General features: G+C 39.6%; 1 protein-coding gene and 1 pseudogene across 2 annotated transcripts; one reads left to right on the plus strand and one right to left on the minus strand.

The window, feature by feature from the left end:
• The first annotated feature begins 227 nt into the window (after positions 1-227).
• LOC148884824 (fibroblast growth factor receptor 1-like) lies at positions 228-13,275 on the plus strand (annotated as a pseudogene). Its single transcript, XR_016118191.1, has 6 exons — positions 228-1,250; positions 1,326-1,492; positions 11,861-12,039; positions 12,111-12,226; positions 12,349-12,419; positions 12,536-13,275. The product of XR_016118191.1 is annotated as a fibroblast growth factor receptor 1-like (transcript).
• Positions 13,276-13,299: 24 nt separating this feature from the next.
• LOC148884825 (stanniocalcin-like) lies at positions 13,300-17,749 on the minus strand. Its single transcript, XM_089019724.1, has 5 exons — positions 17,659-17,749; positions 15,100-15,485; positions 14,880-15,022; positions 14,398-14,609; positions 13,300-13,759 (listed from the first exon to the last, which is right to left on the minus strand). Exons 2-5 carry the CDS (start codon positions 15,449-15,451, stop codon positions 13,459-13,461), a joined length of 1,008 nt encoding a protein of 335 aa, XP_088875850.1. The 5' UTR covers positions 15,452-15,485; positions 17,659-17,749; the 3' UTR covers positions 13,300-13,458.
• Between the last annotated feature and the right edge of the window lie 17 nt (positions 17,750-17,766).

Below are 17,766 nucleotides of genomic sequence, written 5' to 3' on the forward strand. Positions count from 1 at the left end.
GCTAATGAGCCGTGTGCAGGCTAGCTAGCAGTAACTTCGCCGCTGGACTCGGTAAGTTGACTTTCATTTCCATCGTTTGCCTGGATTTTTACCAATCGTGATGAACGGAAAACCATTCATGTTAACGGTGAGTACTATCGCAAAGTTATTTTAAAGAATACATTCTGACATTTTGTTGAAACGCGGCCGCGCGTGTTTGCGTGTTTGCGTGCGTATGTGCTCTCACAGAAAAACATTTCTAAATATTTTACTATTTTTGGCTCTCTTAGTCAAAAAGCTTCCCGAGCCCTCAACTATATATTGTAGCTATCTAGCTGACTTGTCACAGATAACAAGGAGACAGAATGAACTTAACACAACTAGCTAGCTAGCTATTAGTCATCCATTAGCTATCTATTAGCTAGCTAGCATTCTATCTGAGTTATTTCAGTGTTGAGTGAACGCTAACTATTAGTCATCCATTAGCTGTCTATTAGCTAGCATTCTATCTATTTGAGTTACTTCCGGGTTGAGTGAACGCTCGCTATTAGTCATCCATTAGCTATCTATTAGCTAGCTAGCTTTTGATCCATTTAAGTTACTTCCGGTTTGAGTGAACGCTAGCTATTAGTCATCCATTAGCTATCTATTAGCTAGCTAGCTATTAACTATATACTGTAGCTATCTAGCTGACTTGTCACAGATAACAAGGAGACAGAATGAACTTAAAACTAGCTAGCTAACTATTAGTCATCCATTGGCTATCTATTAGCTAGCTAGCATTCTATCTATTTGAGTTACTTCCGGGTTGAGTGAATGCTAGCTATTAGTCATCCATTAGCTATCTATTAGCTAGCTAGCTTTCTATCAGAGTTACTTCCGGGTAAATTAGCTAACTGGCTAGCTTTCTATCTATTTCAGTTACTTCCGGGTTGAGTGAACGCTGGCGCACGTGGCTGCCGCTTCTCACCTGCAGAAAAACCGACCCCGTAACTGTCAAGTGACCTTGAGAGTTTTGAAAGGCGCTTATAAATGAAATGTATTATTACTATTATGCTAACATAGCAACATAAGGATGATGCATGTTATCATAGTTTAGAAAATGAACAAAATGTCACAGATAACATGCTATGCTAACTATGTTACAGAGTCACATCCCAACCTTCTTTCGGGTTGGTGGGAGGAGCATCTTCTGGCCCTATGGCGTGAACAGATACGACGGCTCATTGAAGAAGACGCTAGCGGGAAGTACCTGCAGGTCAAGTTCACAGGTAGTGTCGCTAGTGGGCTACGTCTTGCGAAACCAAGCCAATGACTTCATGTTTGTGGTTATTTGTGCTGGCCAGAGAGCACGGTGGACGAACTTTACACTTTCGCCAATGTGTCCGGCTTGGATCTCATCTTCGGACTCAATGCCTTGCTCAGGAACGCCGACAACACCTGGAACAGTAGCAATGCGGAAGCGCTACTACGCTATTGCGAGGAACGGCGCTATCGACTCTCATGGGAAACGGTACACTTATTATAATAATAATAATAATAATAATACATTTTATTTCTAAGCGCCTTTCAAAACTCTCAAGGTCACTTTTCAGTCACAGGATCAGTTATTCTGTGGGTGAGCAGCGGCAGCCACACGCGCCAGCCTTCACTCAACCCGGACGTAACTCAAATAGACAGAAAGCTAGCAAGCTAATGGATAACCAATAAATAGCTAATAGATAGACAGCTAGCTAGGTAGCCAGATTGCCGTATAACTAATAAATAGCCAGCTTGATAGCTCACTAGCTAGCTTTTTTTCACCCACAAAAACGACCATGTATAGTAAGGCGTTTTTAGCCAAAAAAACGACCATGAAAAAAACGACCATGTATATTAAGGCGTTTTTAGCTGAAAAGACGACCATGTATAGTAAGGCGTTTTTAGCCGAAAAAACGACCATGTATAGTAAGGCGTTTTTAGCCGAAAAAATGACCATGTATAGTAAGGTGTTTTTGACCAAAAAAAAAACGACCATGTATAGTAAGGCGTTTTTAGCCGAAAAAATGACCATGTATAGTAAGGCGTTTTTAGGCGAGAAAAACGACCATGTATAGTAAGGCGTTTTTAGCCGAAAAAACGACCATGTATAGTAAGGCGTTTTTAGCCCAAAAAACGACCATGTATAGTAAGGCGTTTTTAGTCGAAAAAACGACCATGTATAGTAAGGCATTTTTAGCCGAAAAAACGACCATGTATAGTAAGGCGTTTTTAGCCCAAAAACACGACCATGTATAGTAAGGCGTTTTTAGCCGAAAAAACGACCATGTATAGTAAGGCGTTTTTAGCCGAAAAAACGACCATGTATAGTAAGGCGTTTTTAGCCGAAAAAACGACCATGTATAGTAAGGCGTTTTTAGCCCAAAAAAACGACCATGTATAGTAAGGCGTTTTTAGCCGAAAAAACGACCATGTATAGTAAGGCTTTTTTGGCCCAAAAACACGACCATGTATAGTAAGGCGTTTTTAGCCGAAAAAAACGACCATGTATAGTAAGGCGTTTTTAGCCCAAAAACACGACCATGTATAGTAAGGCGTTTTTAGCCGAAAAAACGACCATGTATAGTAAGGCGTTTTTAGCCGAAAAAATGACCATGTATAGTAAGGCGTTTTTAGGCGAGAAAAACGACCATGTATAGTAAGGCATTTTTAGCCGAAAAAACGACCATGTATAGTAAGGCGTTTTTAGCCCAAAAACACGACCATGTATAGTAAGGCGTTTTTAGCCAAAAAAACGACCATGTATAGTAAGGCGTTTTTAGCCGAAAAAATGACCATGTATAGTAAGGCGTTTTTAGGCGAGAAAAACGACCATGTATAGTAAGGCGTTTTTAGCCGAAAAAATGACCATGTATAGTAAGGCGTTTTTAGGCGAGAAAAACGACCATGTATAGTAAGGCGTTTTTAGCTGAAAAAACGACCATGTATAGTAAGGCGTTTTTAGCCCAAAAAACGACCATGTATAGTAAGGCGTTTTTAGCCCAAAAAACGACCATGTATAGTAAGGCGTTTTTAGTCGAAAAAACGACCATGTATAGTAAGGCATTTTTAGCCGAAAAAACGACCATGTATAGTAAGGCGTTTTTAGCCCAAAAACACGACCATGTATAGTAAGGCGTTTTTAGCCGAAAAAACGACCATGTATAGTAAGGCGTTTTTAGGCGAAAAAAACGACCATGTATAGTAAGGCGTTTTTAGCTGAAAAAAACGACCATGTATAGTAAGGCGTTTTTAGGCGAAAAAAACGACCATGTATAGTAAGGCGTTTTTAGCTGAAAAAAACGACCATGTATAGTAAGGCGTTTTTAGCCGAAAAAAACAACCATGTTATAGTAAGGCGTTTTTAGCTGAAAAAAACGACCATGTATAGTAAGGCGTTTTTAGCCGAAAAAAACGACCATGTATAGTAAGGCGTTTTTAGCTGAAAAAAAACGACCATGTATAGTAAGGCGTTTTTAGCTGAAAAAAAACGACCATGTATAGTAAGGCGTTTTTAGCCGAAAAAAACAACCATGTTATAGTAAGGCGTTTTTAGCTGAAAAAAACGACCATGTATAGTAAGGCGTTTTTGACCAAAAAAAACGACCATGTATAGTAAGGCGTTTTTAGCTGAAAAAAACGACCATGTATAGTAAGGCGTTTTTAGCTGAAAAAAACGACCATGTATAGTAAGGCGTTTTTGACCAAAAAAAAACGACCATGTATAGTAAGGCGTTTTTAGCTGAAAAAAACGACCATGTATAGTAAGGCGTTTTTAGGCGAAAAAAACGACCATGTATAGTAAGGCGTTTTTCGCTGAAAAAAACGACCATGTATAGTAAGGCGTTTTTGACCAAAAAAAAAACGACCATGTATAGTAAGGCGTTTTTAGGCGAAAAAAACGACCATGTATAGTAAGGCGTTTTTGACCAAAAAAAACGACCATGTATAGTAAGGCGTTTTTAGCTGAAAAAAACGACCATGTATAGTAAGCCGTTTTTAGCTGAAAAAAACGACCATCTATAGTAAGGCGTTTTTAGCCGAAAAAAACGACCATGTATAGTAAGGCGTTTTTAGGCGAAAAAAAACGACCATGTATAGTAAGGCGTTTTTAGCTGAAAAAAACGACCATGTATAGTAAGGCGTTTTTGACCATGTATAGTAAGGCGTTTTTAGCCGAAAAAAACGAAGGCGTTTTTAATGTATAAAGGCGAAAAAAACGACCATGTATAGTAAGGCGTTTTTAAGGCGAAAAAAACGACCATGTATAGTAAGGCGTTTTTAGCTGAAAAAAACGACCATGTATAGTAAGGCGTTTTTAGCTGAAAAAAACGACCATGTATAGTAAGGCGTTTTTAGCTGAAAAAAACGACCATGTATAGTAAGGCGTTTTTAGCTGAAAAAAACGACCATGTATAGTAAGGCGTTTTTGACCAAAAAAAAACGACCATGTATAGTAAGGCGTTTTTAGCTGAAAAAAACGACCATGTATAGTAAGGCGTTTTTAGCTGAAAAAAACGACCATGTATAGTAAGGCGTTTTTGACCAAAAAAAACGACCATGTATAGTAAGGCGTTTTTAGCTGAAAAAAACGACCATGTATAGTAAGGCGTTTTTAGCTGAAAAAAACGACCATGTATAGTAAGGCGTTTTTAGCCAAAAAAACGACCATGTATAGTAAGGCGTTTTTAGGCGAAAAAAACGACCATGTATAGTAAGGCGTTTTTAGCTGAAAAAAAACGACCATGTATACTAAGGCGTTTTTAGCCGAAAAAAACGACCATGTATAGTAAGGCGTTTTTAGCCGAAAAAAACGACCATGTATAGTAAGGCGTTTTTAGGCGAAAAAAACGACCATGTATAGTAAGGCGTTTTTAGCTGAAAAAAACGACCATGTATAGTAAGGCGTTTTTAGTCGAAAAAACGACCATGTATAGTAAGGCATTTTTAGCCGAAAAAACGACCATGTATAGTAAGGCGTTTTTAGCCCAAAAACACGACCATGTATAGTAAGGCGTTTTTAGCCAAAAAAACGACCATGTATAGTAAGGCGTTTTTAGCCCAAAAACACGACCATGTATAGTAAGGCGTTTTTAGGCGAAAAAAACGACCATGTATAGTAAGGCGCTTTTAGGCGAAAAAAACGTCCATGTATATATAGTAAGGCGTTTTTAGCTGAAAAAAACGACCATGTATAGTAAGGCGTTTTGACCAAAAAAAACGACCATGTATAGTAAGGCGTTTTTAGCTGAAAAAAACGACCATGTATAGTAAGGCGTTTTTAGCCGAAAAAAACGACCATGTATAGTAAGGCGTTTTTGACCAAAAAAAAACGACCATGTATAGTAAGGCGTTTTTAGCCGAAAAAACGACCATGTATAGTAAGGCGTTTTTAGCCGAAAAAAACGACCATGTATAGTAAGGCGTTTTTAGCCCAAAAAACGACCATGTATAGTAAGGCGTTTTTAGTCGAAAAAACGACCATGTATAGTAAGGCGTTTTTAGCCGAAAAAACGACCATGTATAGTAAGGCGTTTTTAGCCGAAAAAACGACCATGTATAGTAAGGCGTTTTTAGCCGAAAAAATGACCATGTATAGTAAGGCGTTTTTAGGCGAGAAAAACGACCATGTATAGTAAGGCGTTTTTAGCCCAAAAAACGACCATGTATAGTAAGGCGTTTTTAGCCCAAAAAAACAACCATGTATAGTAAGGCGTTTTTAGCCCAAAAAACGACCATGTATAGTAAGGCGTTTTTAGTCGAAAAAAACGACCATGTATAGTAAGGCGTTTTTAGCCGAAAAAAACGACCATGTATAGTAAGGCGTTTTTAGCCCAAAAAAACGACCATGTATAGTAAGGCGTTTTTAGCCGAAAAAAACGACCATGTATAGTAAGGCGTTTTTAGCCGAAAAAATGACCATGTATAGTAAGGCGTTTTTAGGCGAAAAAAACGACCATGTATAGTAAGGCGTTTTTAGCCGAAAAAACGACCATGTATAGTAAGGCGTTTTTAGGCAAAAAAAAAAGGACCATGTATAGTAAGGCGTTTTTAGCCCAAAAACATGACCATGTATAGTAAGGCGTTTTTAGGCGAAAAAAACGACCATGTGTAGTAAGGCGTTTTTAGCCAAAAAAACGACCATGTATAGTAAGGCGTTTTTAGGCGAAAAAAAACGACCATGTATAGTAAGGCGTTTTTAGCCAAAAAAACGACCATGTATAGTAAGGCGTTTTTAGGCGAAAAAACGACCATGTATAGTAAGGCGTTTTTAGCTGAAAAAAAACGACCATGTATAGTAAGGCGTTTTTAGCCGAAAAAAACGACCATGTATAGTAAGGCGTTTTTAGGCAAAAAAAACGACCATGTATAGTAAGGCGTTTTTAGCCGAAAAAAACGACCATGTATAGTAAGGCGTTTTTAGGCGAAAAAAACGACCATGTATAGTAAGGCGTTTTTAGCCCAAAAAAACGACCATGTATAGTAAGGCGTTTTTAGGCGAAAAAAACGACCATGTATAGTAAGGCGTTTTTAGCCAAAAAAAAACGACCATGTATAGTAAGGCGTTTTTAGTCGAAAAAAACGACCATGTATAGTAAGGCGTTTTTAGCCGAAAAAAACGACCATGTATAGTAAGGCGTTTTTAGCCCAAAAAAACGACCATGTATAGTAAGGCGTTTTTAGCCAAAAAAACGACCATGTATAGTAAGGCGTTTTTAGGCAAAAAAAAAGGACCATGTATAGTAAGGCGTTTTTAGCCGAAAAAAACGACCATGTATAGTAAGGCGTTTTTAGGCAAAAAAAAGGACCATGTATAGTAAGGCGTTTTTAGCCCAAAAAACGACCATGTATAGTAAGGCGTTTTTAGCAAAAAAAACGACCATGTATAGTAAGGCGTTTTTAGCCGAAAAAACGACCATGTATAGTAAGGCGTTTTTAGCCAAAAAAACGACCATGTATAGTAAGGCGTTTTTAGGTGAAAAAAACCACCATGTATAGTAAGGCGTTTATAGCTGAAAAAAAATGACCATGTATAGTAAGGTGTTTTTAGCCCAGAAAAACGACCATGTATAGTAAGGCATTTTTAGCCAAAAAAAGACCATGTATAGTAAGGCGTTTTTAGGTGAAAAAAACCACCATGTATAGTAAGGCGTTTATAGCTGAAAAAAAATGACCATGTATAGTAAGGTGTTTTTAGCTCAGAAAAACGACCATGTATAGTAAGGCATTTTTAGCCGAAAAAAAACGACCATGTATAGTAAGGCGTTTTTAGCCGAAAAAAACGACCATGTATAGTAAGGCGTTTTTAGCCCAAAAAAACGACCATGTATAGTAAGGCGTTTTTAGCCGAAAAAAACGACCATGTATAGTAAGGCGTTTTTAGCCAAAAAAAAGACCATGTATAGTAAGGCGTTTTTAGGTGAAAAAACCCACCATGTATAGTAAGGCGTTTTTAGCCGAAAAAACGACCATGTATAGTAAGGCGTTTTTAGCCAAAAAAACGACCATGTATAGTAAGGCGTTTTTAGGCGAAAAAAACGACCATGTAAAGTAAGACACTTTTGGGTTGGTTCTTTTCTCCTTCCTCAAGCAGACGCACCGTGGTCCACTGGTTAAGATGTCAGCGTAGCAGCGGGATGGTCAAGGTTCGAATCCTGGTCCAGACCTCTTATAAAATGACAGTTTTTCACCCACAAAAACGACCATGTATAGTAAGGCGTTTTTAGCTGAAAAAAAACGACCATGTATAGTAAGGCGTTTTTAGCTGAAAAAAAACGACCATGTATAGTAAGGCGTTTTTAGCAAAAAAAAAACGACCATGTATAGTAAGGCGTTTTTAGGCGAAAAAAACGACCATGTATAGTAAGGCGTTTTTAGCTGAAAAAAACGACCATGTATAGTAAGGCGTTTTTGACCAAAAAAAAACGACCATGTATAGTAAGGCGTTTTTAGCTGAAAAAAACGACCATGTATAGTAAGGCGTTTTTAGCAAAAAAAAAAAACGACCATGTATAGTAAGGCGTTTTTAGCTGAAAAAAACGACCATGTATAGTAAGGCGTTTTTAGCTGAAAAAAACGACCATGTATAGTAAGGCGTTTTTAGGCGAAAAAAACGACCATGTATAGTAAGGCGTTTTTAGCTGAAAAAAACGACCATGTATAGTAAGGCGTTTTTGACCAAAAAAAAACGACCATGTATAGTAAGGCGTTTTTAGCTGAAAAAAACGACCATGTATAGTAAGGCGTTTTTAGCCAAAAAAAAAAACGACCATGTATAGTAAGGCGTTTTTGACAAAAAAAAAACGACCATGTATAGTAAGGCGTTTTTAGCAAAAAAAAACGACCATGTATAGTAAGGCGTTTTTAGCCGAAAAAATGACCATGTATAGTAAGGTGTTTTTAGGCGAGAAAAACGACCATGTATAGTAAGGCGTTTTTAGCCGAAAAAACGACCATGTATAGTAAGGCGTTTTTAGGCAAAAAAAAAGGACCATGTATAGTAAGGCGTTTTTAGCCCAAAAACATGACCATGTATAGTAAGGCGTTTTTAGGCGAAAAAAACGACCATGTGTAGTAAGGCGTTTTTAGCCAAAAAAACGACCATGTATAGTAAGGCGTTTTTAAGCGAAAAAAACGACCATGTATAGTAAGGCATTTTTAGCCGAAAAAAAACGACCATGTATAGTAAGGCGTTTTTAAGCGAAAAAAACGACCATGTAGTAAGGCGTTTTTAGCCCAAAAAAACGACCATGTATAGTAAGGCGTTTTTGACCAAAAAAACGGCCATGTATAGTAAGGCGTTTTTAAGCGAAAAAAACGACCATGTATAGTAAGGCATTTTTAGCCGAAAAAAAACGACCATGTATAGTAAGGCATTTTTAGCGCAAAAAAACGACCATGTATAGTAAGGCGTTTTTAGCCGAAAAAAACGACCATGTATAGTAAGCCGTTTTTAGGCGAAAAAACCGACCATGTATAGTAAGGCGTTTTTAGCTGAAAAAAACGACCATGTATAGTAAGGCGTTTTTAGGCGAAAAAAAACGACCATGTATAGTAAGGCGTTTTTAGCTGAAAAAAACGACCATGTATAGTAAGGCGTTTTTAGCCGAAAAAAACGACCATGTATAGTAAGGCGTTTTTAGCTGAAAAAAACGACCATGTATAGTAAGGCGTTTTTAGCCGAAAAAAACGACCATGTATAGTAAGGCGTTTTTAGCTGAAAAAAAACGACCATGTATAGTAAGGCGTTTTTAGCTGAAAAAAAACGACCATGTATAGTAAGGCGTTTTTAGCCGAAAAAAACGACCATGTATAGTAAGGCGTTTTTAGCTGAAAAAAACGACCATGTATAGTAAGGCGTTTTTGACCAAAAAAAACGACCATGTATAGTAAGGCGTTTTTAGCTGAAAAAAACGACCATGTATAGTAAGGCGTTTTTAGCTGAAAAAAACGACCATGTATAGTAAGGCGTTTTTGACCAAAAAAAAACGACCATGTATAGTAAGGCGTTTTTAGCTGAAAAAAAACGACCATGTATAGTAAGGCGTTTTTAGCTGAAAAAAAACGACCATGTATAGTAAGGCGTTTTTAGCTGAAAAAAACGACCATGTATAGTAAGGCGTTTTTAGCCGAAAAAAACGACCATGTATAGTAAGGCGTTTTTAGCTGAAAAAAACGACCATGTATAGTAAGGCGTTTTTAGCTGAAAAAAAACGACCATGTATAGTAAGGCGTTTTTAGCGCAAAAAAAACGACCATGTATAGTAAGGCGTTTTTAGCCGAAAAAAACGACCATGTATAGTAAGGCGTTTTTAGGCAAAAAAAAAACGACCATGTATAGTAAGGCGTTTTTAGCTGAAAAAAACGACCATGTATAGTAAGGCGTTTTTAGCTGAAAAAAACGACCATGTATAGTAAGGCGTTTTTAGCTGAAAAAAACGACCATGTATAGTAAGGCGTTTTTAGCCGAAAAAAACGACCATGTATAGTAAGGCGTTTTTAGCTGAAAAAAACGACCATGTATAGTAAGGCGTTTTTAGCCGAAAAAAACGACCATGTATAGTAAGGCGTTTTTAGCTGAAAAAAAACGACCATGTATAGTAAGGCGTTTTTAGCTGAAAAAAAACGACCATGTATAGTAAGGCGTTTTTAGCTGAAAAAAACGACCATGTATAGTAAGGCGTTTTTAGCTGAAAAAAACGACCATGTATAGTAAGGCGTTTTTACCAAAAAAAACGACCATGTATAGTAAGGCGTTTTTAGCTGAAAAAAACGACCATGTATAGTAAGGCGTTTTTAGCTGAAAAAAACGACCATGTATAGTAAGGCGTTTTTGACCAAAAAAAAACGACCATGTATAGTAAGGCGTTTTTAGCTGAAAAAAACGACCATGTATAGTAAGGCGTTTTTAGGCGAAAAAAACGACCATGTATAGTAAGGCGTTTTTAGCTGAAAAAAACGACCATGTATAGTAAGGCGTTTTTGACCAAAAAAAACGACCATGTATAGTAAGGCGTTTTTAGCTGAAAAAAACGACCATGTATAGTAAGGCGTTTTTAGCTGAAAAAAACGACCATGTATAGTAAGGCGTTTTTGACCAAAAAAAACGACCATGTATAGTAAGGCGTTTTTAGCTGAAAAAAACGACCATGTATAGTAAGGCGTTTTTAGCTGAAAAAAACGACCATGTATAGTAAGGCGTTTTTAGCCAAAAAAACGACCATGTATAGTAAGGCGTTTTTTAGGCTGAAAAAAACGACCATGTATAGTAAGGCGTTTTTAGCTGAAAAAAAACGACCATGTATACTAAGGCGTTTTTAGCCGAAAAAAACGACCATGTATAGTAAGGCGTTTTTAGCCGAAAAAAACGACCATGTATAGTAAGGCGTTTTTAGGCAAAAAAAAAACGACCATGTATAGTAAGGCGTTTTTAGCTGAAAAAAACGACCATGTATAGTAAGGCGTTTTTAGCTGAAAAAAACGACCATGTATAGTAAGCCGTTTTTAGCTGAAAAAAACGACCATGTATAGTAAGGCGTTTTTAGCTGAAAAAAACGACCATGTATAGTAAGGCGTTTTTAGCTGAAAAAAACGACCATGTATAGTAAGGCGTTTTTAGCCAAAAAAAAACGACCATGTATAGTAAGGCGTTTTTAGGCGAAAAAAACGACCATGTATAGTAAGGCGTTTTTAGCTGAAAAAAACGACCATGTATAGTAAGGCGTTTTTAGCTGAAAAAAACGACCATGTATAGTAAGGCGTTTTTAGCTGAAAAAAACGACCATGTATAGTAAGGCGTTTTTAGCTGAAAAAAACGACCATGTATAGTAAGGCGTTTTTAGCTGAAAAAAACGACCATGTATAGTAAGGCGTTTTTAGCCAAAAAAACGACCATGTATAGTAAGGCTTTTTTAGCCGAAAAAAACGACCATGTATAGTAAGGCGTTTTTACCTGAAAAAAACCACCATGTATAGTAAGGCGTTTTTAGCCAAAAAAACGACCATGTATAGTAAGGCGTTTTTAGCTGAAAAAAACGACCATGTATAGTAAGGCTTTTTTAGCGAAAAAAACGACCATGTATAGTAAGGCGTTTTTAGCCAAAAAAACGACCATGTATAGTAAGGCGTTTTTAGCCGAAAAAACTACCATGTATAGTAAGATTTTTTTAGCGCAAAAAAACGACCATGTATAGTGAGGCGTTTTTTTGATGGAAAAAAAAAACGACCATGTATAGTAAGGCGTTTTGAGCCCAAAAAAACGACCATGTATAGTAGGGCGTTTTTAGCGCGATGGTGAGGTGGTAATGACCTGGACTCGGGTTTTGGTGGCGCTAGGATCACTTTTTGGTGTTCCATCGGTCAGGGCCGCTCCGCTGTACGTGGTGGTGGAACCTCAGGGAACATCTCCGAGCACACCATCCGCCCGATTCCGAGTACTGGCGTCATTTGTCCGAAATCCCACAGGGCGGCCTGGATCTCCAAGATCTGGTTTCTGCGGCGTACCAGGTGGGCCGCGGAATGGCCCACCTGGCATCAAAGAAGGTGATTAGATAACACAGGGCAGGAACTGGTTTCATCAGGAGAGTGAGACAAGACCTACCTTCTTGGTTCAGGGTGTCCACAGAGACTTGGCGGCCCGAAACGTTTTGATCACGCGAGACCAAGTCATGAAGATCGCTGACTTCGGCCTGACGTGCAGCACTTGAAGTACTACAAGAAGACCACCAATGTGAGAACCAAATCAAGATAAGCAATCCAAACGGGAACAGTCCAGATCACATAGAACTGCTACAAAACCAGTCCGGACTAGACCACCAAAACCGATCCAGTTCTTGGCTTTTTCTTGTCTAGGGTCCTTTACCGGTCAAGTGGATGGCGCCCGAAGCTTTGTTTGACCGCATCTACACGCATCAAAGTGAGGTGTGAGTTGTACACAAACAAACATGCTAAGCAGCTAGCTACCCCACGCAGGAATTTAAAGCATGGAAGACATGAAGTGGACTGGATGGTGTCGAATTGGGTTTTTCTTGTTGCTCAGGTGGTCCTTTGGGATCCTGATGTGGGAAATCTTCACGCTCGAAGCGTTACCTTCCCAACAGTCGTCCGGCGATTGGACACGGTGCCAACGACGCTAGCCAAGCAGGTAACTGGCGTCGCCACTGCGAAGTGTGTGATGCTGCTAGCATTGCAAGTGGCTAGCTCGACTAAGCAACACCACATGACGATGCAGCTAATGATGCTAAGAGATAATATTGCTAAGTAACAGCTAAAACTAGTAGCATTGCTAACAGGATTATAGCGGACCTTGTTGCATTGCTAGGTAGTTATGCATTAGCATTATCATGGTGATTAACTTGACTTTGTCTTCAGGACTACTTGGACTTTAAAGCCAAAGTAGCCAATTCTGTTTTTTTTTTTTTTTTGAAAATGTGTAAATATTGTCAATACTTGTGAAAACAACTGACAAAATATGACAGGATCGACTTTTAAATGATTTCAAGTTGCAAAAATGCAAATAAAAAATGGGGGAGGACTGGTCAAAAATTCAAAATGCCAGTTTTAATTCCAAGTAAAAATAAAAATGGCATTTTGAGATGTTTGTCACCATCTAGTGGCCGTTTTGGGTTGTACACCTGGATCACACCAAGGCCATCTGAATGCGTTTGTCACCCTCTAGTGGCTGTTTTGGGTAATACCCTTTGATCACACCAAGGCAATCTGAATGCGTTTGTCACCCTCTAGTGGCTGTTTTGGGTTGCACACATTGATCACGCCAAGGCCATCTGAATGCGTCAATATTTTTATTTGGCAGACAAAAGTAGCATAGCGACGCTACGTGACCGGCACGAAGACGCCGTTCGATACGTCGGTGGCTCGCCACCGCATAAATTAGCCGAAAAGAAGAAAAGAAAAAAATCAGCCTGAGGGAGAAGGGTTTGGGGGTGTCTTCTGGTGGTCGCTCTACTGATGGTCTTCTAGTGGGACGGCCGCTTCCTGGTCATCCAGCGAGCGTTTGCGGGCGAAGAGGTGGGTGGGATCACGACCACGGAATCCGGGCTGGACGTTGAACACGGGCACGTTTCTCCAAGCGGAAGGGTCGTCGAAGGGGGCGGCGGCTTGACCCGCGTCACACTCTTTGGTCTGGACCATCTGCAAGAAGGTCTCCATATCGGGTCCCAAACGACCCAGCAGGCCCGAACGCACCGCCGCCACCGTCGGCTCATCGCATCCCTGAAGCGTTTGCAGCAGGGTGCTGTAGTACCTGCGTATCATATGCCAATGTAGTATTACTTTTAGTAGTAGTATTAGTATTAGTATAGTAGTAGTAGTAGTAGTAGTAGTATTAGTAGTATTATTAGTAGTAGTATTAAAAGTATTAGTATTATTATTAGTAGTAGTAGTAGTATTGGTATTATTATTATTATTATACATTTCTAATTTTCAAAAAAATTATGACTAAAATCAATTTTTTTTGGGGAATCATTTAATACTTATTTGTTATTTAATTTTTTTTCACTTTGTTACTTCCGGGTTGAGTGAAGGCTGGCGCGTGTGGCTGCCACAGCTCACCCGCAGAAAAAATATCCTGTGACTGTAAAGTGTCCTTGCAAGTTTTGAAAGGCGCTTATAAATGAAATGCATTATTATTATTATTATTAACATTATTATTATTATTCAAGTTCAACATCGTAAAATCCTACAGGCACCTTGACACTTGAACGCATCACAAGCAAGTGGAATCTCGCTCCAGACCAGCAGGGGGTGACAAACCTCACATGCTGTCATGACCACGTTTGCACAGCAGATCCCATCTTGCTTGTCACGTTACAAGTTACAAAAAGTAACAAGTTACAGGTGACGTGTCACAAGCACTTTAGGCGAAGGAGAGCGCGAGGCAACCTGTTGGGGAAGTGCGTGGGTACTTGTACGACGTCGGCGAAGGTTTGCGGGTTTTCACGCGCCACGCTGCAGATGTCGTGCGTGATGAAACATTCCTCCTGCACCTCGGCGATCATCCTCTGGAAGATGTTGCAACGCCGGATGGTTTGGAAAACTTTACTGCCGATACCTTGGGCCACGCAGTGTAAACTCTTCTTCACGAACAACTTGCCCTAAACGTCAACAACATAACACAGATGGCGCTCATTAGAGTTGGGTTTACGATCGACGCTTTTTTTAACACATGGGAATAGGGTTTCAAACCCGTTTTCACTTTTGAAGGGTTTCAAACTCAGTTAGGGTTACGGAGTAGGATATAAATATAGATTTTAATTACATGTTAAGACAGGGGTTGTAAGAAATCAGGTTCAATTGATTGTTTGCAATTAAGGTTTCAAGGTGGCGTTAGGGCTTGAAATGAGGATCAGATCGAGTTTTGTCACCTCGGTGTTGAAGGTGGCGGCGGCGTGCAAGAAAAGCTCGCAGATCTCGTGCATCCCGTCCGTGTCGCACGTGGAGTTTTCCAGACACGAGAAGAAGCCGCAGCCCACCGCCACTGCGCCGTTCAAGCAACGCGCCACCTCCGCTGTCAAAATCAAATCCAAAAAGACACTCAAAAAGATTCATTCACGGGAGATGACAAAGTGTGGCGGGCGGACTCACCGGGGGTGTTGGATGAGAAACGGGCGCGCCGCGGCGCCGATTCTTCCGCCGAGCACCACGCCGACGCCGCCATCACCGTCGCCGCAATCAACAGACGACAACACCGCGATGAGCGCCACATCTTCAACCGGGACTGGGACCAGAATGAAGTCTCGCCAGCCCCCCTGCTGTTCGCTTTATAGGACCCTGACTCTACTTGGGGGCCAATGGGAACCCGGCGACGGACGGTGAACGTCACGGGAAGACGGCGGGCGAGAATGTTCCGTTGGACGGTCTTCACATCCCGGCCATTTGGATTCTGCTCACGTTTGTCAGGTTGGAGGGGGGGGGGGGTATTTGGGGTGGGGGGCATTGCATTCGTCTACTGGAGTGCAACCACACCAGGCCTTGCACACATTCACATTTTCACACACGAGAAAAAGTCACATACACTAAAATGACAAACACGCACACACACATTCCTGATTTGACGTTTTTGTCAAAAATGTGCTCACTATGTGTATAATAACATCATAGTGGTCCTCACAAGAATAGTGATACCAACATACACAAACACATACATGCAAACACATAAACACACACATTCCTGTTTAAACATTTTTGTCAAAAATGTCCTCACTACGTATATAATAAAATCATCGAGGTCCTCACAAGAATAGTGATACCAACGCACACACATACTCAAACATACACACATTGCTGTTAGAACATTTTTGTTAAAAATGTCCTCACTACGTATGGAATAAAATCATAGTGGTCCTCACAAGAATATAGATACACACACAAATACACACACATTCCTGTTTGAACATTTTGTCAAAAATGTCCTCACTGCGTATGGAATAAAATCATAGTGGTCCTCACAAGAAGAGTGTATACAAATATGCACAAAGAAACACACACACACACACACAGAAACACACATATTCCTGTTTGAACGTTTTTGTCAAAAATGTCCTCTCTATGTATGGTATAAAACCCTAGTGGTCCTCACAAGAATAGTGAAACATATGCAAACACACGCATTCCCGTTTGCATACTTGTATTTTTATCACTAATAGTGAGCCGTTTCCTCACATTTTGTTGGATGCGAAACGTCCCAAGCAACCAAATCATCCGAGCGTACCTAATAAAGCGGCCACCGAGAATACACGCAACACCCGTGTCAAAGTTCAAGATCGATCGTGCTCTCTTGTCATGTGAGAGCGGAAAAAGTGCTGTGTCTTATCAGCAAATTGAACAGGAAGCGGCAACCTGTGCCGGTCAAGGGTCAACGCACCGCCAGGCAAACGCTAACATGAACGCGCATCTTTACAACCTGCCTGCAAACGCACCTTACAATGGTGCCATCTTGTGTGTGTCAGCTAATTACATTCAAATGAGTTAAGGCGTTTATTTCAGATTTTTTTTAAAGTCCATTTTAAGGTACAACGGTGACAAGAAACTATGTTGAAGTGGATTGAAGAATTTCTTTTGGGGGGAAAGGGGCTATGAGACAATATTGATAAATGTTTAAACACATAAGCAGTGATTTGAAGCCATTTTCTGGAACAATGTTGAAGTGAGTTGAGGTGTTCCTGTTAAGAATGAAGAAATGTCTGTGAAGGTCTTCATAGAATTTGGTGCCATGGGACGGTTGGAGTGAGTGGAGGAGTTTCAATCATTTTTGAAAAAGTGGTTATTTGACTCTCGGGTATGCCAGTGTTGAGGAACTAAGTTGGAGTGGAGGAGTTTCAATAAAAATCTAATAAAATGAAACTGTTATGACTATCTGGTGGCATTTAGAGATAATTATAATAATAATAATAACAATATTAATAATACATTTAATTTACAAGCGCCTTTCTGGACACTCAAGGACACTTTACAATTAAAAGAACAATACAACCATGAATAAAATTATAAATAAAAAGCTAAGGAGAAGCTAAAAATAATTGCGGGCGAGCAGTGGCAGCCAAAACGCGCCAGCGTAGCATCGACCCTCTCTGTCAGATACAGTAAAAATCTCTGGAGAGGATAATATATATACATATATATATATATATACATACTTCTGCGAGCAGTTTTGCACGTTTAAGCCGTTAGGCCTTTTTAGCATTAAGCTAAGTACTTTAACTCATTCACTGCCAGGGTTTTTGTCATTGTCACTCAAATTGAAGAAACCACAGAATATTGAGTTTTTAGGACTAAATAAACATTGAATGCAGCGTAAGAAATCTTAGACTCTCTACTTTCATCAGGAAAAAAAAGTTAATTCCCAAGTTATATGCGTCTGGAGTTATCGGAGTTTGAAATGGGGTCGGATGTACAAAATACAATGCAATACATACATATTGCTAGTGAATGTTAGCGCTTGTAATGTTAGCTGAAGCTGTAACATAGCACTAACATGAACAAAAAGGAAATGCTGCCTCCTTGTGGAAAAGAAAAAAAAAACATTACCAGAGGCCCTGGCCAGCGCTTTATCGGCACCCAAACGATAAAAATACAAAGCCCCAGAACATTTGGGAACACAATCTTCAAACTTTTATGGTTACTTGGGGATGTTTCACCTTTCACCTTTCACCTTGCACGGTAGACTTTTCGAGTCTGCAACCACGCCCATTCAAGTCACATGACTTGTTTTGGAGCTACGCCATCAGACTTTAAGCGTGCTGGAAACAAAGA

This window comes from Hippocampus bargibanti, linkage group LG18, assembly GCF_051943395.1.
Source record: "Hippocampus bargibanti isolate YZ-2025 linkage group LG18, ASM5194339v1, whole genome shotgun sequence".
NCBI lineage: Eukaryota > Metazoa > Chordata > Actinopteri > Syngnathiformes > Syngnathidae > Hippocampus > Hippocampus bargibanti.

Excerpts from the sequence above, each read along its gene's own strand:
- LOC148884825 (XM_089019724.1), bottom strand. The coding sequence starts at position 15,451 with ATGCCCCCCACCCCAAATACCCCCCCCCCCCTCCAACCTGACAAACGT. Across the intron at positions 15,023-15,099 it reads TTTCTCATCCAACACCCCCG|CGGAGGTGGCGCGTTGCTTG; the intron begins GTGAGTCCGCCC and ends TGATTTTGACAG. Across the intron at positions 13,760-14,397 it reads CCCACGCACTTCCCCAACAG|GTACTACAGCACCCTGCTGC; the intron begins GTTGCCTCGCGC and ends TATGATACGCAG.